Source organism: Ciconia boyciana, chromosome 22 (genome assembly GCF_034638445.1).
Source record: "Ciconia boyciana chromosome 22, ASM3463844v1, whole genome shotgun sequence".
Taxonomy (NCBI): Eukaryota; Metazoa; Chordata; class Aves; order Ciconiiformes; family Ciconiidae; genus Ciconia; species Ciconia boyciana.
Window position 1 is genome coordinate 5,130,101 of NC_132955.1, and position 27,388 is coordinate 5,157,488.

General features: G+C 47.5%; 1 protein-coding gene across 3 annotated transcripts in view; it reads left to right on the plus strand.

Moving 5' to 3' along the window:
* Positions 1-27,388, plus strand: part of ASIC2 (acid sensing ion channel subunit 2) — a 515,886-nt gene that overhangs the window by 446,283 nt on the left and 42,215 nt on the right. For all 3 annotated transcript variants that reach the window (XR_012046055.1, XR_012046056.1, XM_072885662.1), the window contains exon 2: positions 20,753-20,903. Coding sequence is in view for 1 of the 3 variants with exons in the window: in XM_072885662.1 (XP_072741763.1) it covers positions 20,753-20,903 (151 nt within the window). In the remaining 2 variants the exon portion in view is untranslated. The remainder of the gene's footprint in view (positions 1-20,752; positions 20,904-27,388) is intronic.

A 27,388-nucleotide genomic window follows, 5' to 3' on the forward strand; every position in this document is an offset into this window, starting at 1 on the left:
GAAAATTATGTTAGGATTCAGAGAAGCTCATTAGAGCACATTAAAGCTCTCTGTGAGATGGTTCTCCGGAATTAGAGGCTTTAACCTTGTTTAGTTAAAATTCAAAGCCAAGTCTGGCCATGGCAGGACTGGAAGGGATGGTTCACTCCGAGGTTAATGCACTTTATCAGTCCACTTTAAATTCCCTTCGCTGTTTTGCCGGCTGATGCAGTGTGCTCATCCAGGCAAGTCTGTGCCGAGTCTCAGGACAAAGCAAGCACGCTGCTTCTGAAAGCCACCGTGGGCCAGGGTGGTTAATGCAGATTTTGGTAGGTTTTGGCAAAGAGTTGAGCATAAAAAGTATTTTTTCCCAGATCTGACGCTGTCACTGGCTGCTAATCCTGGGGCGGGATTAAAAGTTGGTTGGGGGAGCTTAGCCACCCTGTACCTGAGTCCATCCTACAATCTCTGTAAAGCCTAACTCCCCGTCCCCAGGTAACATCATGATCTCTGTCACTTCTCATTTTCTGGTTATTTCCAGCTCAATTTTGGCCTTAGGGAGCTGGAGCTTTTCCTTATTGTTCATGTAGCGCCTACCAACCCCAAACTTGAGCCAAGAACCCGTTTCCTTTTAAACACCTGCAGAAGGACCTTGCTGGAGTGCAGCCATGAGCCCTGCATCCTTGCAAGCTGCATTTGGTCCCATCCAATTTTTTTCACCCACTGCCACGCAGTCCCTTTCCTTCAGGGAGGAGAGGGATGGATTTATCATCTACAAAGCTTTCCTGGCTGTTGTGGGATGATACCTCCCCAGCTTCTGGTAGGGTGCGATGCAAAGGGCTGAATAGCAGCTGTACCGCAGAGAGCATCACTCACGCTACAGCAAGCATGACTGATGTGTAGAAACAGATTTGGTCAGCGTGTATCGTTGATTTATTTATAGCACACATTGAAAAGGGATTTGGGATTAGAGCTTTGTTCTGCAGGCGTCCAGGCGATAGCAGATGGGAATAGGATGTGCTGAGTTACAGCGTGAGAGCAGCAGGCGCGTGGGTGCTCTCGGGGGTCCACTGGTGTAGTGGGGACCACGTAAGACAAGAGACATGACTGAGGTCACGTGGGGAGTCTGGCAGAGCATGGAGATGGATGGCAGTTTCGTGGCTTTTAGGCTTGTGCTCAGATAGATCGGGGTGGTGTAAAGGGTCTTTGTGTCAGTTGGGTTCAACTTCCAAGGTTTCTTTTCATGGGCTGAAATTCCCTTCTTGGCCACTGCCCCAAGTGGAAGCTGCAATGGGCTGTTGAAGGAGGGGAAAAATTTAAAAAGAAGCAAAACAATTTTTTTTTTTTTTTGCCTAGTAGGAAAGATACGCAGGACTGGAGTCTGGTTTTGAAGTGCTGAAACGAGTGCCCTGAAATTTGGCAAAGGAAGTATCCAAGCAGACCTGCCTTCAAAGGTTTGGACTGGAAGGCCCTTGCAAAGCTCCTGCTTGTGTGGGGACAGTGGAGGCAGTGAGGAGGCTGCTCTGTTCCTGAGTTTAAGACTTCATTTTGGAAGTGTTTTACAGCAAGCAGGTGTATTAAGCGTCAGCGGTGTTGCCTGTCACCTTGGTTAGAAAAATCTCAGATGAGAAATGGGGAAAAGTGAGAACACTGGTCATCTCGGGCATTAATCACAGCCGTACCAGAAGGATCCATTTATCCCTCGGTTCAGCAGCGGCACGGGGCGAGAGGGCTCGTGTGCTCACCTGCGGGATGGCAGCTTGCCATGGAGAATACGAGAGCTTTACCTCGGAGTCGCTCTGGAGACCTGTGGGGAAATCGGCTTCAGAGCCCTTTGGGGAGGGCTGCGGCTCCCGGCAGGGCGGCAGCGGTGCGGGACAGGGCATGGAGCAGCCCCACCAGGAGCTTGTGGGAGGCAAGAGGATGGGTGCAACGCAGAAGCGATTGCTGTTTAAGATATTGCTTCATGTATATTTTTTACGAGCTATAATATATATAATAGACCTATAATACGTGGTTTGTTGGGGTGCCAGCAAGGCTTTTCTGCATCTCAGATACCCCCTTTAGGATCATGGTTGCACCCCAGCTATGGTATGTCCTTGCACAGACGATAAATTAATTCCCTGTGCTCTGAAGCAAAAGCAACCTGGCCACTTTTTCCATGCCTCGGTATTGCTGCTGTGGTCCTCGCACGGTCATGATTTGCAAAAATCACTGCCGAAGTAAATAACCATCAATGCATCTGCAAGGCTGGGGAGCCGGGGACATTATCGTCCTGAATTAACTTGATTGTGTTTAATGCGTGGGCAGCAGGTGGCCGGGGTTAGCGCAGGAGTTGAAATTTGAGCAACAAGTTATGAAGCAGGTGACTCATTCCTAGTGCTCACCGAAAACATGTTGGCGGAGAAAAGATGGGCAGAGGATCCGGCTCTGTCGTACCCACCCACAGCACAGTGCCGGGGGTTGATTTAGGTGCAGGGCAGTGGAAAGGGGTGTGGAGCATCGCTGTGCACCAAAGGCATCGTCACAGCGGGAGCCCCAAATGCCTGCTGCTTCCTCGGGGAAGATTTTAACGTCTGCAAGGGGAAGATTTTAACGTCTGCAAGAGATTTTTGATTTTTTTTCTTTTTTTTTTTAATAAAATCTGAAAAATCTGCTAAAAGCAAAGCGATGCTCCTGCAGTGTTAGCAACACACAGGGAGAGAATATCTGAGCCACAGGTTTCCCTCGTAGTTAGCAAAGAGAGTTAGAACCACACGGGCATAATTCAGCTTATCCTGCCCGTGGAAGGGAACGGGTGCCTTGTGTCCTTGCAGCATCTGTTGTTGTACCTGGCATGTTGCTGATAGAAAACATTAAGTGAGATTAATTGTGTTCTTGCTGTCTAACCCCCGTCGCTCTTCAAGATGTATAAAGCACCTAGATGCCTTATCATCGTGGGCTTACCGTGTTTTTCTTGCTTCTAGTCCTTGCTTCTGGATAAAAAGAGTCATTTCATATGGCTGCTGGCTGCAGGGGAGAGCGGAAGCCACCAGGGACCTGAGCGCCGTGAGGCCAAGTGGAGACTCAGGGAGATAGACCCCAAAGGCAGCTGGTTGCGGTGCTTGGTCATAACAAAATGAATTATTTGATCCAGTGCATGCATATCCACTACATGCATCTGAGGATTATTAAAAGACTTATTAGACCTGGAGGTCTTTAAATGTCAATCTGCTTTCCTCAAAATTCATTCACCTGGATAAGATAGACCAGGTAGCCGTTAACACTGATTAGCTAATGGGATCTGTCCGAGAACATAAATGTCATGAAATGACGGGTGATGCGATAGCGACGTAAAAGGGAGCGGCGCAGCGAAGGCATCCCGGTCGGGGAGGCGGAGGTGCCACTGCCGCAGGCCTTTGGCAGCGAGCGCTGGCTGGCACTGAGAGCTCGAGGTATTAAAACGGAATCTGAAATAAAACGTTCTGGACAGAAAGTCTTCAAAGTAATAACCTTTTTTTAAATCTCCAAGTATGGAGTGGATTCATGCTGGGGGATTGTCTGGGGTTGCTGTGTTCATGGGCAGAGCAGCTTTTCAAAGTGCCTCTGTCCCAGCGTCACCGAGACACCGGGCAGGGACGTGCCAGTCTCAGGTGGTGCGTCTCAGCCAGTGCCGTGCTTCGTCCTGGGATCTCCTCGACAGCAGACGGTCACAGACCGCCGATGAGCCCTCATGGCCCGGCAATAACTCCAGCGATCGGGACAGGAGCGTTTTATAGAGCCCCCAAACCATCCCTGATCCCACAGCTGACAAGGCAGAGGTGTCAAATACAGCTCAAGACCATTCCTGGGGACCAGAACACACGACCCTACAGGCTACTGAAATAAAAGACTTCAGAAAACATATTGCTTTTATGGCATATTGCAATTTTCTGCATGCCCCATCTCACGCTAACAGCTCGCTGCTCTGCAAGCTGCCGCCCTCTCCACGTCTGCACCGGAGAGGCCGGCGTCTGATGTCCCCTCTGACATCACCTTCTGCTCTGCAAACGCTCATCGTTGGTGTCTGATTTATTCACTCCAAGTTCAACTCCAGGCTGTTGTTGTCTGCTTGTGTTTTGCTTTTACTTTATTGCATTGTGGCAGAAACTGGCAGTCTGAGTCCTTTGGAGCTAAGGTCTCTATATGGTAGACTGGAGTTCTCCTTCATTTTGTTTTCCCTTTTTTTTAGTCAAAAACAGGTGTTTTGTTTTTTTAAAAAAAAAGCAAAAGAAATTATGGAGAAGCAAACATTGTTTGAGCCAGGTCTGTGTTGTGTCCTGTGTTCAATTAAATGGCGTATGTAATTTCCAAGCGTAGGTCAGTTTGCCTGCTTAATTGAGATGGGTTTGAAGTTGATGTGCATCATGTCCCTGAAGTCTGGACTTGCCCACAGTGGTATTGCTGACTCTGTTGCTTTTGGTGACGTAGAAATTGAAAATAAGTTTGCATTTGCTTTTTGAGCCTTTCTTCCTCCATGACTTCTAGTAAAACCTGAGATGTCCCCACTATCCTCAATTTTTTTCTTCCCTGGATACTCACCTTAACACACCCGACTCCTGAGGTGCCCAAACTTCTTTTCTTGCATGGCTTTCTGGGATGAAACCCAACAGCATCCCACTATGGCACAACCTGCCACCGCATCTCGCGTCAGGACCATCTCTAGGCTCAGCCTTTAACATCTCTCCAGGCAGAGAAGCCTTAACAAAATTCATCTCCACCCTGCCAGGTCCTGCAGATCGGCAAATAATAACGGAATAACCCCAACGTGGAGCCTTCAACTTCAGGAGAGAAATCCGTGCTTCACTTCCCTGCTTCCATTGCAATTTCAGCTCTTTGTGGATTTGGCCACAGCTCATCCCAGCGCGTGTCAGAAGGAGAAGGTTGGAGGGATTTGTTTAGTTCTGCTCGTTTTCCAGTTCAGGTTTGCTTGTGTGGGGTTGGCCGGTTGCCTTTGCAATTTGTAATTTGCTTCTATGCCAGGTCTGTTATTCCGTTAACAACAATAAACTTTCAAGCTGTCAGCCCCTGCTTTGCTGATAATAAAATACGTTGCGAATAACACATCTTTGCAGGGCAGCCAAGTAGCCCAGGAGCAAAGGGAAATAACCCAATGCGATGACTAACAAAATTAGAAGGTGTGGAGGGAATAATGACCCGAGTTATTACGTTGCATTACAGAAGCTTTTAGCATTTCAGACAGCTGTGGTTGCTCTAACCTAATGCTGCTTTGCTTTTAATTGACTAATAATTGCTAGTCCCTGAAGATGGCTGTTGGTAAGGACACGGGGCATTTCCTTGCTGGTTGAATAGTCAGGGCAGGTCCCGTTTTGGTTTCATTTCTGATAATCCATCTCTATTGAGTTGCTTTTGGCTAATATTGCTGTAGATGAAGGAAACACTTGTTTTCCTGTCCCTGGAGCTGGTCCTTTCCCTCCTCATTGTTATTTCAGACTTTCTTGGTAAATGGTTCCCATAACTGTGTTGTGTTTGAGGTATATATCTGTACACCTATATCGTCTATGGAGCAGTTTATCTCCTAAAGGCACCTAACTGGTGTAGGAGCTAAGCCCCTTCTCAGAGGGTATGAGGCAGGTTGGCCAAGACCCGCTAAGCTGTTGAGATCCAGGAAGACCAAGGGGAGTGAGGAGCTCGTGTTTCCCCAACGTGCTTGGCTGTTTGCGATGCCATGCTGCATCGCACAGCTCAGAGGATGCTTGGTATGTTCCTTCTTGTTGAAACCCAAAAAGCTGGGAAATGGGCTTTATCCATGATGGAAACCACAGCAGTAGCCAGGCCTGGGGCTACAGGACTTGATGATTTTGCTTCATGAAACCATGGCTTCAGGCCCAGCCTTGGACCACTGGAGCAGTAGGTGCATGGGGATGGTCCCTGCCCCGGGAGTGTGCATCTAGCTCACGTTGGAGCATCAGTCTCATAGCAGGGTCAGTATGAGCCTTTATTTCTTATTGGTGTAGATCTAAGCGTGGAGAAAGGGATTACCCTCAATAAGGGTGAAGGCAGAAGCAGGGCAAGCAGTCACGGGGAAAACATCACAAAATGGTCTTCCAGGATGAGCTGCCGTTTTGCCTTCTGGCAGCCAAAGCTAAGAAAGGAAAAAGACCCTTTTCCATTGATGCAGGACCATCTCTGCGCAAAGAAACCCTCCCTGCTCTCCCCGATTAGCTATTTTCTTCCTCCATTGACTCCCTTCACTACTTTCTGTATTGACTTGGCATCTCGGACTGGTCAGCTGTGAAAGCTGCCGTGATCCAAAATGCACCAGCTCAGGCTAAGTTAGTTCAGACAAATCATATCTCCAAGGCTGACTCTGTATAGCTGACTTGGTTGGGAACTAGTAGCTGCAAAAGCCCTTGACAGAGCCTATGAGGCTTTCCAGGATCTGGCGATGCTTTTAAGAAGTCACCAGGGAGACATGAAAGTGCAGAGAGCTTCCACAAATTCTTCTGTATTTCTTATTTCATTGCGAAGGATGGTGGTGGCGAGACCGTGTCCGCTCGCCCGTGGCCGAGGGACTGCTCAGGGCAGCTGCAGGGTAGCAAATTCAGGGGAAAAAAAGGAAAATTGACTGTATTAAAAATGCAGAGCCCTGATGAAGCTGTCACGTACTTCCCTGGCATGGCTAAAACTTTGATGAGGTGTAAGGAGGCTCTGCAGATAACTGTGAATATATGGAGTTATACCAAAGGATGGTTTTGGAAGGAAAAAAGGAAAGTCATTTGTGGTAGAATCTGCTCCAGAGAGAAATGCTCCATCCCTCCTCTGCCAAAGCACCCAAGGGAAGGTTTTGGGGCTGGCGGCTCCTGGGTTTAGCCACTTCGGTGATGCTAATTTTTTTTTTCTTTCCTCCTGTTTTTCATGGCCTGTTGCGACAGACCACACGCCCCCAAACACTTGCTTGGATTTACTTTGCCAATAGCAGGATGTTCATAAAAGCTTTTCTCTTGAAGTTGCATTTTACAACTTTCCTATTGTTTACCCAGAGATAATTCTCCATCGATGTCATTTGTTTAATCAGTCTGGCATTTGGGTCATGCAGTAGCTCTTTACTTCCAAGTGCAACATCCCTTGGAGCTCTTGTTTCAAACACAGCCTGCTTTGGCTGCAGAAAGAGTTTCTGCTGCAGCCGAGCATCACTCCCCGTTTGCATCCTTCTGCAGGCGGGTCCCTTGCTGCGGCAGCTTTGCATCCCCGGCGTGCCGGCCACCGCAATCCCTGCAGCATCCCGACCCTCAGCAACATCGCCAGCCCTGCACAGCACCCACGCAGCGCGGCTCCGTGCAGCTCCCAGCCCCTCGCCTGCCTGCAGGGTGCTGCCGTGCACCGACTCTTGGTATTCCTGCACAGGAATTGCACGGCTCAATGTAAAATCCCCTTTTTATAAGTAGGTTTGGTGTCAAAATCTCTCTAAAGTCCACTTGAAGGAATTTATGAAATAGTCTTTCTTATTGGTGCCGCTAAGCAAATAGAGCTGCGTGCGTTTATGTGCTGGATGTGCGGGATATCATCGGGAATGGAAATTGCATCAAATAAATTCCTTGAAATGGAGAGAAGGAAAATCTTTATTCAGTGAGCCACTCAAACGGAGTGCTAAAGAGCCAAGCCTTTTAGGAGCTAGTGTCAAATTAATTACAAAATAAAGCCTTTACATTTCTGAACAGCTGGTTTTTACGTTTTAGAGTTGAATTTTGTTCGTGATTACTGTAGGCTTACTCCTGAAAAGCGAACCGTAAAATAAGACCGGGGAAAGTTGTTAAGGGAGTCATGATATCTGTAACTTCAGGGCCTGACTGGAGTGCACATGCTGAGGATTCAGGGATTTTGGTCCTGGGTTTTTTTATAGTGGGCATTTTCTCCTTGAGAAAGTTTCTTCTGGTGCTTTTATTAGTTAGGAGGGCAGGAACCAATGCATACTGCTTGCATAAAATGTAAAATAAAAGGTAAAAAGAGGACAGGTATAAAGACATTTTATGTAGTTGCTTTTGGAAGCCTTTGTACTGTGCTTTTAGGGTCATTTACATTTGGATCAGAAGATGTTCCCACCACTGGTGGCATCTGGGCTTCTTTGGAGCAACTTTTGATTGCCGCACTGTGAACTTACACTGCAGTAAATGGGAGTGAGGGCAAAGTGATGCTGTCAAGCAGCATCCCAGGGAGTGCCTGAAAATAAAAATATATATTTGTTTTGAGTGCAGGTTCTCAAAATGTTGCATTATTACAATCTCCTGCAGCAGCAGCCAATGGCTTTTACAGCAGGGTGATGGGTTTTGTCCAACAAATGCCGTTCCCTCCCAGCACAAGGTTGGCCAGAGGCAACGTGCTTCTGTCCTTATATTAGAAAGAGAAGTCTCTCTATAGGTGCTTGATACCAAACCACGTAGTTTGGATGGGGGACGGGTAATTGGACCAAGGATTTGGCACTTGGTGCCAAAAGGGTCTTTGCGGTGCGGGTAAAACCCTCATCTCAGCCTCGAAGCTGGAAGAGGCAGCGTGTTTCAGGGGCTGGCAGGTTCTGGTGGGGAGAGAGAGAGAGATATATATAGATATATACACACACACACACACTTGGCAAGCTAATTAAAAGGATATTTTTCTACTTTAAAACCATGCTGTGTGCGCTGAACAAACTCACTTCCTTGCCTGGGATATCTTCTGAGGTCATATCGAGGTAGAAGCAACTAAAAGCAATGAAATGGGCCACGTTGGCTTCGCTTTCACATGTGCTCAGCTCCAGGTACCAGATCTCTGGCTCGAGGATGCTCCAGAAAGTTGAGGGGTGGTGTGTATCAAGCAAAAGTTTAATTGCACTTTTTCTTACCTCCTACAGCTTGGGGTCTGTCTCTAGTTCAGGCTGTCAGGTCTGTGTCTCATCTGCACCAAGTAGCAGGCGGTGCATAGTTGGAATATATCTGTGTCTGTATATTTTTTAAAGAAAAAAAGAAAACCATCTGGGATGATCTAGGAAACTACGTTTGCCTGTAAAGAGCTTTGTGTCCCCCTCGAGTGTGAAACGTGCTGTAAAAATGTAAAAAAGGAGCTGGCGGATACCTAAGCCCTTTGGTAGTGAGTAAATAGACTTTAGACCATAGTAGACCATAAATAGACCCTTTGGAGGTCTCTGCCAAAAATAGCTGAGTGTTGGTTTTAAGGAGGGATGCAGACGAGCTGCCCAGCTCCCTTGGGTCCTGTTACACCGTGTAGTTGCTGTAACGAAGGGATCTCCCTTTCTTTCTCCTGCCTTGCTGCGTTTCGCACTTGCATTTACAAAGCAAACTGTCCCTGTCCCGGGGTGTGGGGATGTCCTCGGGCAACGCCGCTGCCTGCGGGATCACGAGTGTCATTATAATTAACCTGAAATTTCACATGTATCTCTTGGGAAGGTCTTGAGTCAAGTAAAGAGTGAAGGGATAAAAAAAAATCTTGCCTTTGGACTAATTGGGCTTTCATCCGTCATCAGTGATGGAGCAGGATTGCCCCAGCCCTGGAGGAGGGATGCAGCCCCGGAGGAGATGCTCATGCCTGGCCAGCGCTTCATGGTTTGCACTAAATACCGCGTTGCTGCTGCTCAGCTGAGGGATGCGTACAGCAAATCCTTTAACACAGCCCAGCTCGTGGCAAGAGCCGGGGTTTCGCTGCGTGTGTCTGGTCCTGGGGCTTCGATCGGGTCGTTCGGAGGTAGTTCCTAAAATCCCCTGTGCGATTCAAAGCACCGGCTCTGCGCCGCAGGGTTCTGTGTCCCACTGCCTTTCTGGAACGGCAAGGGGCTGCTTGGAGCTGTGGCTGTACAAATAATAAATAGCGGCTATAAAATCTCTCACTGAATCGGCTACTTCAGCAGTAATTTAAATTAAAAGGCTAACTGAGGTTAATCCTTTAGCCAAAGGATGCTTGCAGAGTGTCTGCGCTGGCCTGGCTGCAGAGGCTGTGGATCCAGGTACTTGTGTGAAGTTTGGGAATACAAAGTAGAAAATAATTTCATTGCTGTATTATTTTTTTTTCTTTTAATTTCCCCTGGAAAATATTCCAGTCCTTTTCATACAGTCTTTGTAAGGCTGTCTCCAAAACGCTGTCCTGCATTGAACATGCTACATGTATGTTTGTTGTGAACAGCAGAGCCTGGCCGTTGCTGCTTGCCTGATTATATCAGTATACACACTCCGTAGTCCAAATCTGATTCAATCCCACATAGAAAGTTATCAGGAATTATTTATATTAACCCAGCGGGAGTCAAGTGGATTTGCCGAGAGCATCGTCTTTGCCCCGCTGCTGTCGTGGCTGGAGATCTCGCTGCGCACGGCCTTCAGCGGGGACCGCGATGCTGGGGTGCAGCCCACGCTGGGCTGCGATGCCGCATCCCATGCTCTCGTCCAGCGCTGCTCTGCTCTAAAAAGTGACTGTAAAAATACCAACATATCATGCCTGGTTTACTGCCACTCAGTGAATTTGAGATCCAATCTGCCCCCTTTACAAGCATGAATTTTTTTTTTTCCTTGCCAACCGGTACCAATTTACCCTGGAATCAGAAAGTTAAGTTTGTCGTGTCCTCGGCAGTGATGATGATATAAAACTGCAGTTGCATCCCTGGGTGAGTGTTTGTGGCTGAAACACGGGGCTGCTGCTGCCCCCCGCTGTGCTGGCTCTGTCCAGCTAAAAGTGGGGGAAAAGAGCAAAAAGATTTGACTTCCTATAGAGAGTCAAGTGAGCAAGAAGGGCTATGGTTACCTACTCTCTTTTTGCAATAAATTCACTCTAAATTTCAAGCACAGGATTTTTTATACCTTGCTATAAACCAGTGGCTGCAGAGAGCTGTGCCTCTCGTCCCGTGTGGTTTAAATGGATGGATCCGTCCTGGGGAAATACTGTGCACAAATGTGTGCAACAAATCCTGCCCATCATCAGCCTTAGGCTTAAAACAAACTTCATCTCAGTTTACGTCTATCTGTACCTATACACGTACCTCCATAGGTACTTCCCTCCCTGCTTTGTCTTTCTCCACTGAACGCAGGAGTTTTGGTAGTGGGGTTTGGGTCCACGTTTTACTGTAGAGGCCTGAATTTAAGTGGGATAAAATCCACTTTAGCTCTTATTTTCATATTTTCCCTGCCGTAAGGGGACCATTTGTTTTGCAGCTCTCATTGGGAATAGTTTAGTTCCAGCTGGGGATAGACCTGCCGACATCTTACTCCAGGTAACACTGCTTCATTTGTCGTATCTCCGGATGATGAAATACCGCATTACTGTAACGCGTCCGCGTGGTAGGGAGCAGAGGGGCGAAGTATGACGGGATCAGATGCGCTCAGTCCCGGGAGCAAGCACGGAGATGGCTCTGGTCCACCGGTTGCCCCATAAGCGCAGCAGCCACCTCCTCTGAGCCGATGCTTGGAGGTTGTCTTGCTCTACGAGGTAGCGGTCGCATAGATGGTGTGTCGAAAAGTGATAGTGTTTTACCTAATTAGAGGCCTGATTCAGCTCACTCCCATCTGTAGCGAACTCCCACTGTCTGCATTTGGTGCGGGCTGGTATAAATATGGCTACGATGTCTGCCCTCCGTGTAGTACCGTAATTTCCGAGCACCTCGCAGGTGTGAATGCAGGTGTCCTCACATGCTCCTGCGGAGTCAGGCACTGCCGATATCCCTATTTTACCTATCCACAGGCTGCATTTTCCCCACAGGAGGTGAGAAACATGACAGCTGCCTCTCCTGCCTGCTCCACGCACCCAAAGGGAGTCCTTGAGATGAGACTCACCACCACGCTGATGGCCCATGCACGAGCGATGGGGCACGGTTGTGCATGCACGAGAGATGGGGAATTGCTTTGCGCGCATGAGCAGTGGAGAAGAGCTTTGCTTGCTGGGATTTTCTGCACCGGAGAGCACTGGGGTGTTGCTGGGAGGTCTGTGTGCAGCCAACGGGTGCAAGAAGAAAGACACCATGCATACAGCCACCCCAACATTCGCTCTTCCAAATGATGTAGCCATCACAAGAAAGTCGAAAAGACTGCTTTGTGCTAACTTTTGAGCATCTCTGACTAAAGTGCCTGGAAGTGCATTATGAATATGAGAAATATTTTTCTCAATTGACTGTAGAGAGGACTTAAGAGCCTAAATGGTGGTGCTCTGAATTATGGCTTGATTATATGCCGGTGAAAACCTGCAGTGCAAATCTCTTGGTGTGCAAAAGGCGTAAAACCATCACCGGACCATATGGCCGTGGCCATTCACACTGGCCATGGTGGCCAGGCTGGTCCTGAGCTCCACCCCAAGCCCTGTGCTGGGTGGGGACAGGCTTTGCTTTTTCTTGTGCCCCAAATATTTCACTTCAGGCAGAAGTTGTAACACTCAGGGCTGTAAGTAGTAAAAGCCTCCCAGGGTTTTAAGCTTCGCTGGCTACAGAGAAATGCTGTTTTCAGTACGACGTTTAGTACTTACCTCCTCTGCGTAAGGACGAGGGAGCAGTTGCTGCTTTTCCTTCGGAAAAGGCGTGAGATGAAGTTGTCTCACTGGGAGTATTTGGAGCTGTTTGTCCTTTTCATGAGGCTGACACCTCCCTCCTGTGCCGGCTCTGCAGAAAGGCTGGGCTTTCTAGGCAGGGAATGGCCTAAAAAACCCCAGACATGACAACAATTTTATAGCGAGGAGCAAACGCTTCTGGCATTGGCTGGGGAGGAACCCTCATGCAGATGCTCAGTATCTCAGGAGGGTTGTGGAGGGGCTGAAGGCCATGGCTGAGGAGTCTCCAGCCAGTCTCACCCTGGGTGACCAGGACGGACCAGCTCACGAGCATTTTCCCATCCCTCCTTTGGCTTTGGGGTGCTGCTTGATGGTTTTAATGGGAGTTCTGAAGATGGTCAATCAGCATTTTCTGGAGAACTCATCTGGTACGTGATATCCTTCCTTAGCTGGAGGGGTTTGGGTTTGACACTGACATTTCAAGTCCAGATGTTTTGTCCACCCTCTTTGCTAAGACTCCATGGCACCTGCATGAGTATCTTCATGTGGATGAGTGCTGGGGGGACCCGTGGGCTCCTGCGGCATGCTCTCGAGTTATTTTTGGCAGGGCCATGCAGCGATATTGCCGTTGTCAGTCCCAGAGCTGCAGCTGCTGCTGGGCTGGAGGCAGAGCTGTGCTGCTACTCGGTAGGGAGTTCAGCAAGGGTAATGAAGAACAATTCATTAAATGAATCAGTGGGGAGAGGTTAGGAAGACAGATTGTAATTATTATCCAAATGAATCCTGGCCTTCAAGCCGTATGCTGGCACCTGTTAAAAGGCTCCGGGGCTCCTACTGCCGGGATGCACAGAGCTTGTCCACGGATTGCTGCTGGTGGAGGGACAGCCTTGGTGGTCACGAAGGAGGAATGCAGTACACCATCGCCTGCCTTTCTCCTCTTCCCACACCATCTGCTGCTTCCTGAGGGCATCGTCCAGGTTGTTGTCTTGTCTGACCTCGTTCAACCTGAGTCTGGTGATATCACGGTCCCAGTCTGGCGTGTCTCGGGCCATTGACCTCATTTCACCCTTGTACAATGCATGTTCGTACATGCCAAGTGGCCTCACACTTGTGCTAGGGCATTGATTTTCATAAGATGAGAAACTTTTTGTTAAAAAACCCCACCCTCTCCCCCCCCAAAAACCCCCAAAACTGGGCAAAGCGGAGGATGGCATTCTGCATTGGGTTACTGAAGGACTGGTGGATGGTGTTCTGCAAACCAAGTCCTGGGAAATTAAGAGATGTTCATGGGTTAATTTGTGTTCATGTGGGAGAGGAACCTTTGTGGGAGCATGCAGATATTGTTTCCTACGACTAATAAATTACAGTCTGGTGGAACAGAGCTCCTGTCGCATCGTTCTGCATCAGTTTGTTATGTGTGGAAGTAATTAGGGCTTGATGGGGATCAGAGAGAGGGTAGCAGTTTTCTTAGTTTATGGACCGACATAATTCTCAAATATTTGGAGCTTCACCATTATAGTTTATTCATTTGCTGCCAGAATATTAGTGCTATATTTCTTTTTAAATACCCACTCAACCAGTGCTAAATTGCAGTGATTGCTGTGGAGGTGATTTATGCCAGCTATAAGGACCCTCCATAAGTACTCACTGTTCAAACAAATGCTTGCACCAATATGCCATTACAGGGAGTGGCTGATTGCACAAATAAGAAGAAAATGGCAATATCTCTTAGTGAATTAAATGTGCTAGCCTGTCGTGCCTCTGCGTTAGTGCTGATAGAGTTTAACTGTTCTTGAAGGGTAGAATATAGGGGTATGAATTGTGATCCACTGGGCAATGTTTAATGCCATCCTATAAAATAAACAAATTAAAGACAGAGTTGGTCCTGTCCAGTGGCAAAAACTGGTTTTGAAGGTGGAGATCAATGTATTAGGAGCATTATGCGTTATGTAGCAGCTTGTTGGCAATGGCAGACTATTACGTTTGGGATGCTGGCCCCTGCTAGTTTGTACAAGAAATAACATTAATGCCAGCACAAGACTATCTTAGCCTCAGGCGGTACCCAGGACCTCAATAACTTCTTTTTAAAAAACAGGAGACTTGTATAAAACCAGAGCTGACATCCCTGCTGTTCCCATACAGTTGTGCGACAGCGGTGCCCAGAGGGGTGCGGGCAGACATCGAACTGATTTCAGCGAAGCATCTCCCTGCCTTGCCTTGCCGAGTTGCTTGACAAGCCCCACTGGGATATCTCAGTCTTGGAGGCCGAAAGGAAAACCCTGTCCTTGTAAACACATCTCTGACAACTTTTATGGCTCTGCTTTCCAGAGCTCCATCCCCATTACTCTTCTCCGTTGCGAGATTAAACCTGACACCATGAAGGATGGATAATGTTTTGCTTGTCTGACATGCTCCTATGCCAGGTTTCTAATAATACAAAACAAACATGAATTAAAGAGAAATCCATGGCTACCCGTTATGGGGGAGAAAATACCAAAGTATGTCATCTATATGCGTTTTCCCTCCTGGTTTATGTTGATGTTTGAAAGAGCCGTGCCTTGCCTTACGGTCCCTTGAGGCTGACCAACCAAGTTACCTTTTGAAAATATGGATCTGTGAGTTTTTTGTATTCCCCCAGTGTTTTTGTAGGACTGAGATACATAATCCTCTCCAGCGAAGAGGGTGCCCTGGTTAGGCTTGCATCCCCCTCTGCGTGGGATAGGGACTTGATTCCTTCTTTCCTTCTGCACTTCAGTTTGGACGGGAGATGAAGTCCTTTCTGCCCGTTAGGTGTGAATTCCCTCCTTACCAAGCTGTCATTGCAGTCCTGTTCTCCTTTGGAAAGAGATCCTCTTGGGATTTGACGCTTCAGAAACCTGTTTATTGTAGGCATCCATTGCGATTTGCTCTTCGCGGACATAATTTCATTTTAAATAATGTACCGCTACCTCCTGCCAGGGTGTGAGCAAATGGACCATCGTGATGCGCTTGCATGGAGCCAACCGGACCGTGCTGTTCCTCGCACCTCGAGTGAAATAATGACATGGCTCGATGCCACCGTCAGCTCAGCAGGTGCCACGGGAGAGCTGGTAGCTATGGGAATGTATCGCTGTGCCAAAAACTCAGAAATAAAGTCTTCTTTCCTCCTAAACAGGATCTTTTTCCCATCATCTCATGTGCCTTCCTGCCCAAACCCATCTCCGTTCTCCCCAGGCCCTTTCAGCTTCGTGTTCCCCTTCTCCTGGACCTGTCGGGAAAGTCCCTTGGTTTTCGTTTTTGCTCTGTTGTCCATGATGCTGTTGGATGTGGCTTGATAGGATACATGTCTGAACCTTTGTGTACCACAATTGTGGAGAAAATGATTGCGAAGGATGCTAATTTTCTCTTTTCAATGGTTAGTCCCTTAATCTGACAACTAATGTCTTGCCTTGTCAGTGAGCTCTAGCCTGCGTCTTTGGATTTAGAAAAGTAATTTACAGACTTCAAATTACTTGCTTTTACCATCATTTTGCTCCATACTGAAAGGATAATTTATCAGCAGATACGCTTGTCCTGTGTACGCTAGTTATAAACTGTGAAATACCTTTTTCTCTATTACTCTGGTCAGGCTTGCTTGCATTTCAAATATCAGTCTTTTTTGCCCTATTGGTTTTACACATAGCAGGATATACATTGGTGTCTCGGAGCTTTTGATGGTGGTGACTTCTGTTTTGTACATGGAGTGTGTTTGAGATGCCCATGCTCTGCTCTTTAATTTCACAGGATACACATTTTTCCCTTTACGTGCTGAAGAAGGGCTCATTGTGTCACTCAAATACTATTTCGCAGGTTTTGAACATGTTTGCCTTTGTACTTAAATGGGGATTTTCAGAGGAGCTGTCAAAAGTAACAAGTGATCCATCAAAGGAAAAAAAAATTGGTATTTTTATAGACTATTCTCAAGGTACATGTTTGTATTTTTGTTTCTAGCTTGTGCTGGACCTTCTTTTTATTGCAAGTTAAAACATTACTAACAGCAAGGAGTGCTGTTTTCCCCTAAGACAAATAAACTGAGGTTAAATCATTCTGGTTTGCCTCATGTTTACTGTCTCAGGTGTATCACGGCAGTTAGTATATACTGATGTTGCCCTTTCCAAACAGCCCTGTCCTTTTATCCTGATGATCTGATAATGCTCTGAATCCTTCCCTGTTATCAGGGAGCCCAAAGAGCCTGAAACCAAGAGGATCCCCTGAAAAAGAGTTATATCTTCCCAAATAATCGTTCATGGCAAAGGTGAGAAGGTGAGGAACAGCACAGCCCCGTTTAATGTGAGTTGAAATGAATGCATATGGATTTTTGAACTTGGCAATGTCTTTTTAAGTGCTGTTATAAATAGTCTTTTATAGCTTCTTAGGGAGAGATGGAAAACTTTGTGGTTGAGGCTCGAGAGAGAGTTACTCGTGGTTGCCCCGTGCCGTAGTCTGCCGCCGCGGTTGGGTGTTGAGCACCGTGGCTAAGCCCTGCTGTTCACGGCTCGGCTGTGTGCAGGGAAGTTTTCTATATGGGGATGCCATATATATATGGTATTTATGTATGGTTTGGTAGGAGACTGTCCATATAGGCACGCACTGCTCGGGGTTTCTCCCAGCAGAGGAGGTGGAAGGGTTTGAGGGAGAAGCTAGCTGGCAGTGGGGCATGGACATCCCATGGGAGCTGTGCCGTGGAGGAAAAACGAACCCTGCAGGGCTTTCTTTACTGCCTGCTGTCTCTCCGCAACTGCCTCCTAAGCAAGGCTGTTGGCCTCAAAGGCTTCATCACTGTGAAACGGCCGCTGGTGTTTTCAAGCTGAGGTTAAACACCATGTCCGTGCTCAGAAAGGTGCTTGCTCCATGCAGCGTCGGTGGAGAGCAGGTCGGATGGGATGTGTTTTCTGGGATGTGGAGAGGTTGTACGTAGAGGTGAAGCTGCTGTTACGTGTGGCATGATGTATACAGTAGCACGGTGACTGCTGGGACTGTAGTGCAGGAGCTAGCAAGAGGTCTCCTAGGGGGCTTCTTCAGGGGCCTCTAGGGAGGTCTGTAGCTGCAGTGAGCAGGGTCACTTTCTTCCCTTCCTTTCCTTCTTCCTTTCCCTTTTTTTTTTTTTTTTTTGCCTGTCTTGTTTGTTTGTTTGTTTGATGTATTTGTGACTCCTTTCTGCCTGGGAGCAGGGCTAAGCCTAGCAGAAGATTGCCTGAAGGCACCTCCGGTCACTGCTTGAGCATTAACACTGCTCATGGCTCACGGCTGCCTTTCCCATAGGGTCCCTGCAAGCAACCTTGTCCTGCAGGGAAAGGCTCTCATTTCTTCCTCCTCAGTTTATTCTCTTTGATTTTCAGTTCTCTGTGCTTTCAGCCCTGGTGGTGCTGGCCCAGTGAGGGCTGCTGGAGGTGAGCAGTGGGAGCAGCGTGCAGCCAGCTCAAAGCACAAGGGGAGGCATCTACATGGGGTTTAGTTGGATCAGAAGTGTGCTTTGGGAGTGAATCTCCCAGCTGTCCCCACTCACCGTGCTTTGGTTTGCATTGAGGAGCCGCCTTGGAGCACTTGGGCTCAACTCCTTGTGGGTGAAACTTAGTGGAAAGATGTGCTCCAGCCCAAATGGGCATCCCATGCATGAAACTGGGCTCGAGCTGGTCCGAAGGAATAAAAAGCCCTGAATCAAGTCTAGCATTTGGTCCTCCTCCCCAGCTGTTTCGCTCTATAGGTCTTCTCCTGGTCCCTGCTGTTTGCTGCCGTATCCCTTGTTGGTCTTCTCTTGAGCACCAGTTCTTTGCTTAGCGACTAAGCCTGGTGGTGATCTTACCCTAAAATTTTCATGCTGTTTGCTAGCTCTGGGTACTTCAGCAAAGGTGCCTGATGTCTTGTTAGGACGAGTGTTCATATTCTCCATCATATGACAGTCATGGCTCCAGTGTGGTATTTGGCTATACAAAGCCGTAAGGAACTGCCTGATTTGCAGAGGTGAAAGGGTAGATACGCACCAGGAGCCTTAATGAGGATCTGTGCTTGCTGGTGGTCCTAAAGAGCAGCAGAAAATCACCAGGCTTCCTTGGAAATGTTTCCTTGCAGAGTCCTAGGAGCGATGTAGATGATGCCGGCAACACCTGGATGTAAGCTGTGTCTCAGATAGTCCCCTGGCCTTGCCATTGCTCAGGAGCAGATGTGGGGCCGGGAAGCAGTTGCATTTCTCCCATACCTGGGTCAACACATCCCAGGTTGTGTATGACTGGACAGGTTTCCCATCTTCTCCTGCTGTGCAAGAGAAACATCTGCCAAGCTCATGGCAGATGAGCTCTTGGCCATGGCCAGCAGCCTTTCATGGGCTTTGATGGTTGCTTGCTGAGGGTGGAGCAGAGGGGATGGAGGAACATCCCTTCCTTTTCAAGTCCCCGTTTGATTTCTTTTTCTGGGATTGGGGTCCCAGACATGCAGCTGAAGTGAGCCTCAGGCCCCTGTCACTTTAGATCTTGTTTGTTGGATAAACGTGCCCTAACTGGAGGTTTTACACTTAAAATTTTACAGCTAAAAAGGGCCGTATAAAAAGCCCCATAAAATTGCCTGGATTTATTTGGCTAAAGACTGCACTGGGTACATCAGCATCTAAATCGTTATTCAGCATTTACGTTGTGCTGTTGCTCTCAATATAAGCTTGCTTGTCCCGTGATTTTCACTAATGCAAGTTTTCTTCTTGCTGTATTTTAAACTATCCTAATTAGATATTTTTGACTTCTGCCTTCAAAGCCTATCTGGGAAAACCCATCTATGGGCACTGGCTGCTAACACAGGCTTACACAGGCTGTTGTTCAGCTTATCTTTCCAGCTTGAATGGTTTAATAGGTCAGTCAAGTATTAAAATGGGAATTTCACTTGGATATAAAATCTTTTATAAAGGGCATATTTTTTTTCCTGCAAATGCTTCATATTGTCTGCATCCCTTTTGCTCCAATTGGAGGTTTTTAACTTGAATATGATTTCATATTTCTCTTTTTTCACCTGCTTCCCTGATGCTGTGATTATAAGGCATATGTCAATATTTGAGGGGAATAAATTGCTGATGACTCCAGCTTCTGTTTAGTTTTATAAATCATTTTGGGGTCGTATGATCTCAGCAACTGCGTTAGCAACTTTGATTTCTGATGGGACTGCAGCCAGCGTGCCGCTTGGTGTTGGGCTCCCTTCGTTCTGAATATTCATTACCGGTGTTTGCCAGTTGCTTACTGATGCAAAACCTGGACTTTCCAGAGCTGTGAAGCAGCAGAGTGACTCAGAGATGACTTATGCTCCCTGCTTCATGCTGGTGCTTGTCAGGAGTCACCACATGCGATGGTTAGGGGATTTCTAAATGGCTCTGAGACATTTTATCCTCTTTTAGTATAGGAGGAAGTTCTGCACATCTGCACGTCCCCTGGTCTGCCAGTGCAAGGCATAGGAGGGACTTGTGTTTTAATCTTTGGTTTTCCATACGTTCTCCCAGTTCAGGGGAAGGCTGAGCACAGGACTTGTCAATGCCTGACACCATCAATGCCACTGCAATCAAATAAGTCACATCTCTGCTGCCCCACCAAGAGCTGCCTCACGTGGAAACCCATGTCCACCTCACATGGAAACCCATGTCCACCTCACTTGGAAACCCATGTCCACCTCACTTGGAAACCCATGTTCACCTCACGTGGAAACCGATGTCCACCTCACGTGGAAACCCATGTCCACCTCACTTGGAAACCCATGTCCACCTCACATGGAAACCCATGTCCACCCCACTTTGCAGAGCTGCTGGTGGCTTGGCAGCCCCCACCTGGGCTTTGCCCAGAGTTTCTTTCAAGAGCTGGGCCAAAATGAGACTAAAGAAAGAGCAAAAGCGATGGAGGAAATCTTTCCTCATTTGCCCAAGTGTTTTTAACTCTTATTATTTGCCAAGACTGAAGTGCCTCGCACGAAACCAAGGAATTGTATTATAGTTTAGTACAAGCTCAAACACAGCGTGTACTTGTGTTTCTCGGAGACTTAACATGATATGACTCTGGCGAGCTGCTGAAGACATTTGTTCGCTGCTGTAAAACGGCTTTCCCTGCCTCTCTTCCATCTTTTATTTTCTGTAAGGAGAACACAATACGCTAAATGATTAAACTGGATTAGATTTATCTGCAGACATTTCCCTTCAAGCTGCAGCATGTGGCCGTTTCTCATCCCTCTGCCTGTGTTCGGGTGGGAAGAGGCATTGATTATATGGGAAATATTATATTATTTCTCTCTTCTCTCCTCGCAGGTGTTTACAAAATATGGGAAATGCTACATGTTTAACTCAGGAGAAGAAGGACGGCCTCTTCTTACCACGGTTAAGGGTGGGACAGGCAATGGACTGGAAATCATGCTAGACATACAGCAGGATGAATATTTGCCAATATGGGGAGAAACAGGTAAGACCTTCTTTTTCCTCCTGCAAACGTGCATGTACTGGTGATTTTTTTGGAAAGACCATCCCATCTCATCCTCCCCAACCAATGTCTAAACTTAATAGCTCTTGAAAGCAAGAGGAGCTCAGTCTGTACAGAAACGAGTTGCTTTTCTTCTCGGTGTCTGCGGCTGCCAGTTGGGACCAGCATTTCTATAGCTCAGCTCATCAGTGAGTTCTGGACTTGGGTGTCTCGGCACCAAAGTTTGGGATGCCAAACAGGAGTGTCATCGCCTGTCCTGGGACAAGGGTGGGCACTCGTGGGTGACAAGAGGTGTGGTGTCTCCTTCAGATGCTCCAGCACATCCCTCTTCCCTAGAAAGGCATTTTTGGGAGGCCGTGTTCAAGGTGGACCTCCAGCTGCTGTCTGTGTTTTCCTCTTCCTTCAAATTTGGGGGCATTTGTTGCGCTAATTGTTGTCTTTGCTTGGGTTAGTGCTGCCTGGGTGGACCGAGGGCTCGGCTCATTGCACTCGAACCATTTGGGATGGATGGCATCTGTCCCCTGACAAACCCAGCTGGGTCGGGCATCTTCTGAAGAGCCAGTGCACTGCAGCCCTCTACTCCTGGCACAGAGAAGGGCAGAAGGTTCTGACCAGAAAGGCTGGGGCTCTGTGCTGCCTGGCAGGTCTCACGGGTTGGGACGGCAGCACTCGGAGTGGACGTGGAAACGCTGCCTCCTGCAAGGGCAGCTCAGCAGCTCCCGTCATCCCGACCGAGCTCCATGGTGGAAGTTGCTGGCAACGCTGGTGCCAGTTTCTTTAATGAACGCTGCCCCAAAAATAGCGGGTAGGAGGCTGGGCTGTGCAAGAGGGGTGGCATGGGCAGGGGACAGCATGGGGAATGACATGTGCCACCAAAGCCAGCCATTTAGAGCAAGCCTTATCAGTTCTTCGGCAGTGGTGGCTGCAATTTTCATGAACCCACGTTGACATTTTAAACAAAACATCCAAACAAATGTTGGAAAAATTGCCAGCCTCTCTGTTTCTCTGGCAGTTGCAAGGCAGAGCATTGTGGTTGGAGTTTTTCAGGATGAGGTTGTGTTTATTTTTGGGTATCAGGAAAGGGAGAGGAGCAAATACCACTTAAGGTTTTGTGTCGCTGTCGCTCCGTCATCCTGTGCAAATGAGCCCCTTCGAGCACCTTTCAAACATCTGCTCAGTAGCAAAGAGGAGAGTTGGTTGAATTCATTCAAAACTTAAATTTTATTTGTGTGGTGTTTGATTCTTACGATTTAAACAGATTCCCACGGTCCCATCAATCATTTAAAATTGCACAGGCTTTTATATCAAGAGCTTTGCCTTCCAGTTTTTATCTCGTACTCAAAGTCAGCCTGATCTGGCCCAGGTGAGGGGGAGGAGGCGGTGATCTGAAATAATAATTTCTGACTTGTTGCATTTGTTTGAAGTCTTGTCCTTTTAAAGGCAAAACAGGTTCACAATACAGAGTGGGCAGATGAAGTGCATCTTCTACCTCTGATGCTTTATCGCTTACAGACTGCCTTGGGGAGCCCGTGGGGGCAGGAAATCACCGCATTGATGGCTTGGAGATATAGCAGGCTTGGACAACCCCACCGCAAACTCTGTATGTTCAACTTCGTTGGGTTTTGGACCCCTCTGAGGTTCCCCATGGAGACGCAGACCTTGTGTCACACCGGTCTCACTTTAGGCTTGCTTTTTGGAGCTGCCTTTTGGAGAATCTTCAGGAGGAACCCATCCAGAAATGCGCTGCCTTTAGAGCTGCGCTTTTCTATCGCTGCGATGCTGGGAAAGGTGGATCAGTCTCGGCTGGGTAAACCAGACTCTCATTACACAGGAGGCAAAAAAAAAGAAAGCAGCAAGTGGAGAAACCAATTGGGCAGACAAAAGATGAGGGAGGAGGATCAACCAGGTCTTGTTCTTGCCGTCTGGCAGGGAAGCTGGGCAGGAGAGCCTGTGGCAGTGGGGAGGAGGTTTCCAGTCTGGTACCTCCACATCTGTGAGCATCACTGTCATCCAGAGGTTAGGTGGGACAGCAGTTTCTGCTCTGGTCACTCTCTTCAGACAACTTTCAAGCCCTGCATGTGGCAAGGGTGCTTGAAACCTGGCTATGGCTGTGGACTGGAAACCTGAGGGGGGAAAAAAACAACCCCAAGTGCTTTTTTTTTTTTTTTTAAATCTTGTGGCTTTTAGAGTCTTTTGAGTCTAGACTTGACTTTTGACCACATGTGGAAGGGAGCAATGTACGCCTTTGATTTTCAAGATGCCCCTGATGATGTCCTGCTCCCCCAGGACCTCACCACTGCTACTGTCACACGTATTTAACTTAAATTTGTACTCAGCTAAAGATTAGAGGCATAGGGAGGATTCTCACATCCCTAGAACTGGGTTGATACTATGGGGCTGGATTGTGCTGGGATACTTATTAAGATCTCTATCGGACTGGGAAATGCTATAAGATTCAAGGCAAAACTATTTAAATAGGGCTCTTGATTTGGTTAAATGGTGTAGGAGAGGCTCCTGGACTCATTGCAAGCAAATTTGGCCATGTTCTTACAGGTCCAGGTAGAACTGGTATTTGACTTTGAAGCTCATAAAACATTAATCTTTGCCTTTCAACAAGAGACTTTTTCATCCTCTACATTCATACAGCGCCTTGTACAAGCTGTCTTCAATCTTCATTGAGCTCTCTGGACACTACCAGAATAAAAATATTAACTATAGTGGTTAATAGTTGCTGTTCCCATGGAAACACTTAACTCAGCTCTTAGTAGGTAAGTGAAGGAGTTGATGATTTCCAAATATTTGCGTAATAATGTAAATGTGTTTGGAATTAAATCTCCTCAGCTGCTACCACTGGGACTGCACAAACTTGGCTCTCCAATGAAAACCTTTGTCAAGGGCACGCAGCTCTTAGTAGTGAACTTCAGCCCTTGCTGTGGAGAGGGATGGGGGCGGACATGGGGTGAGAACTTCGTGTTGCAGCACCAAAGCCACGTGTAGGCACGGGGAGGTCCAGCCGTGGGGATACCTCCAGGATGGAAGGAGTTGAGTTTTTCTTCCCAGTGAGTTCATATCTCCGTTCTAACCTGAGCTGTTCCATTCTCTCCATATCTTTAACTTTTTAGACACTTCTACAGACTGGTTTTGCTGCTCCATTTTCCCAGTAGCCATCTTGTACTCAGCAGCTGCTCTTTAGTTGCCTCTTAGGCCATGGTTTTGTGTGATTGAGTTACTTGACCTTTTTCTCCAGTTTCCAACTTCCGCAGCGTCCCTCAAACATGGCTGCTCAAACCATTTCCTTTCCCAGCTGGTTGTCCCATGTTAATCCAAGTTTTCCTAGAGCTATCTGGAGCTGTCCCCACCGAGCTGCTGTCTCAGACATGGTGTTTGCACCCCATTAGGGCTTCACAGATGCTGAAGGTGGACCAACCTCCATCACCACAGAGAGCTCTTCACAGGGAAAAAGAATGCATTGCTCTGGCCCATCGTGGTGGCCTTGGCTCATGTTTCCTGCAGGGGTCTGCCCCATAGAAAACAGCCACCCAAAGAACCCTCCAGGCCCCAATTCGGTGCCTCTCCATCCCAGCCATGGCCGGGACACCCTGTGGGACCTTTCCTCCTGCACCCCGGGACCCGCAGACCCTCGTTGGCACAGGCCAGTTGTGGTTCTATGGGATGCAGGGCTGATTTTTATCAATGCCAAGTTCAAACGGTGGCATCCTGTTCTGTATGTAGTCCTGTAGCTGCTTTGCTTTTTGCTCCAGACTTGGAGATGCCATAAAACCACGTTCTCCTTCACAGCCCCGCATGAAAATAGTTGGTGCGTGGACTCAAAAATTCTCATTTTGCTACTGGCTGCATGCCTCAGGATCTCTGCTTTCTTTTTTAAACTGTTCTTTGCAATTCAAATGAGAAGCAAAGAAGGAAAATACTGGTTTGTAGCTTGGGACAGGGCTGCTCCAGGAGCTGCTGTGACCATGTCACACTGGGATATGCTTTGTAATACAAAAAGTGATTTAATTTTTACTGACTCGGCAAACAAAGTGAAATGTATTGTCATTCTAAAAAGACCTTTACTGAGTATCCATTAATATCTTGGGAAGCTGAAATATCTTGTCTAACAAGTTGCTTGTAATAGAAAAATACACCTTTTGCTTGACTGCATATGCAAGACCGTTATTTGAACATGTTAAATTTATGTGCAGTCTAATTTTGGAATAGCGAGCGTACACAGACTGCTTCAGTCTTGATTTTCAAGTGCAAAGAAAAAGGTATTTTGACTGTGTCGGGGTGTCATGGCATCAGGCAGCCTTGCCAGCTTTGGGTGTGCAAAAATATTGTGTCAGGACTGTCAAAATCATGAGGTGTGTGGAAAAAAAAATGACGATAAAAAGAAAAAGAACTGGAAACCTCCATCTTTTGAATTTTGCACTTCTAGACTTTATATTTTCCGGCATTTTACTTTAACCATGAGCATACTAGACATGAAAAGAGTGGGAAAATAATTTGTGGCTGAAGTCTTCACATCACCTTTGTGCTTTCAAGAAAGCCTTAAATAATCCCGATGAGAATCACGATGCAAACAAACAAAAAACCCTAGCAATCCTGCATGGAGGTAAAATGCAAGATGGAAAAAATTTAGATCGGGGAAAACTCTTTCCAGTAACCGAGGGGGAAACAGCAAACCACAGACTCTCAGTAGCGTAGGTGGAAGCTGCAGCCAGCCGTACATATGGCACGGAGTCTCCCAAATTCTGCGGTTACACATCTTTGTCTCACAAGATGAGGTGCCGGGGAGCGGCGGGGCTGCGGAGGGTGTTTGTTTTATTGCACTTGATAGGGAAAGTGGCAGAAATGCAATCAAATATAGTAAAAGAAACTAATTTATAGCGGTGACTATTTGATTGGAAAGGGAATCCACTTCTGGTTAATCTTTCTGGAGTGGCCCAAGGTGTTATATATTGACCTAATACAGCAGCACAGTAAATTGAAAATCACTCAGGCTACAGGGCTGTAAATAAGAAATACAATCAGAGAGTTCTGCATTTGTGTTTCAGGAATTGTTGGATAAAGATGAACATTTCATACCAATTAATCAAGTAACACGCTGAATAAAAAAAAGGGGATGAGAAACGTGCTATAAAATTGCACTGAGAAGAAGCATGAAATCTATAAAGCTTGAGGCTTCAATCTACTTAGGAGACTATCACATAGTATTACAGGCTGCTATTATTTAACTTGATAAAAAACACGGGCTACGAGCAAGACTTTTGATCTAGGTCGCGCAGAGAGCCTGTTTCCTTCACACCCAACCCATTTTGATTGCAGTTTATTTTTTGCTTCCCAGCAGGGTTTTTCCATGCTGTTATGGACTGGTGGGTACCAACCCTGCCATCAGCTGGTGGATGTAGTGGAAAACCATCTGTTGGTGGCTAGAGAAAGCCCTTCTCCAGGGGCTTGTGGTTTGGGAAAAGGAGAAGCCGACGGTCTGTGGTGGGAGCTCGGGGACCAACCTCTGCCGTGCCCGAGGTGCTGGATGCTCGCCCTCCCTCCGGGCTGAGGGCGAGGAGCTGAGGCATGTCTGTAGCATTAATCCAAATTAGCCCGAGGTGCAGGTGGTTTCAGTGGCATTGAATTTCCATGCCGCTGCTTTTCTTCCTCATTAAAGCCGCCTTAATTCCGCTGCTCTCTTTCCATTTCCAAATTGAATTTAGATAAATTGAATTATCGTGGCTTTAATTTTGAACCAGGGTCTTCACGCGAGCTCTGATGCTGTAGAGGTTAGCTCGGATTTGTTTGCGGCTGCTGGCTGTTCTGGGAAGGGCTGTTTGGGTCCTCCTTGAGTCTCTAAAGAGGGGAAAAGTGCCGGTGGTGCCATCCATGGTGTGACGAGCAGCGCTTCTCAGCCAGCCCTGACCTTCCTCCAGCTGCACGTGCCTGGGGACCAGCTCACAGTGGGATGCTTGCGGAGCAGAGACGTGCCCTGGGACATCATGCCAACACCGGCATGAGCCTCGCTGCCTCACTTCATACACAGCTTGGGGTAGGTCATATTTTAGAGAAGGTGTCTCTCTGGTGGCTTTTTTCTGGTGAAGGATAGGTTATCACAGCTGTGTTGAGGGATCTACTCCCTGCTTTGGGTTTTGGGATCTGTAGTGGAGCATGTCCAGGACCTGCCAGAAGTTTGGGATGCTCCAGGCATCAGTTCAAAGGGATTTGCAACACAAATCATCCACATTTGCTCCGTGCAACCAGCACCACGGGGATGCTTTTGGCTCGAGACAGGGCTGTTCCTCCTCATTGCTCACAAAAGCCCTGATAACTTTTGGGATCCTGCAGCCAAGCCACTGCGGAGAGGACTTGGGGGGGCGAGGGTGATCCTGGGCAGGTGCGGGTGGCTGGAGGCCAATGCTGCCAACCCTGAATATTCATCTCGCAAAAGTTTACTGATGTGGGCACAAATTGAGAGC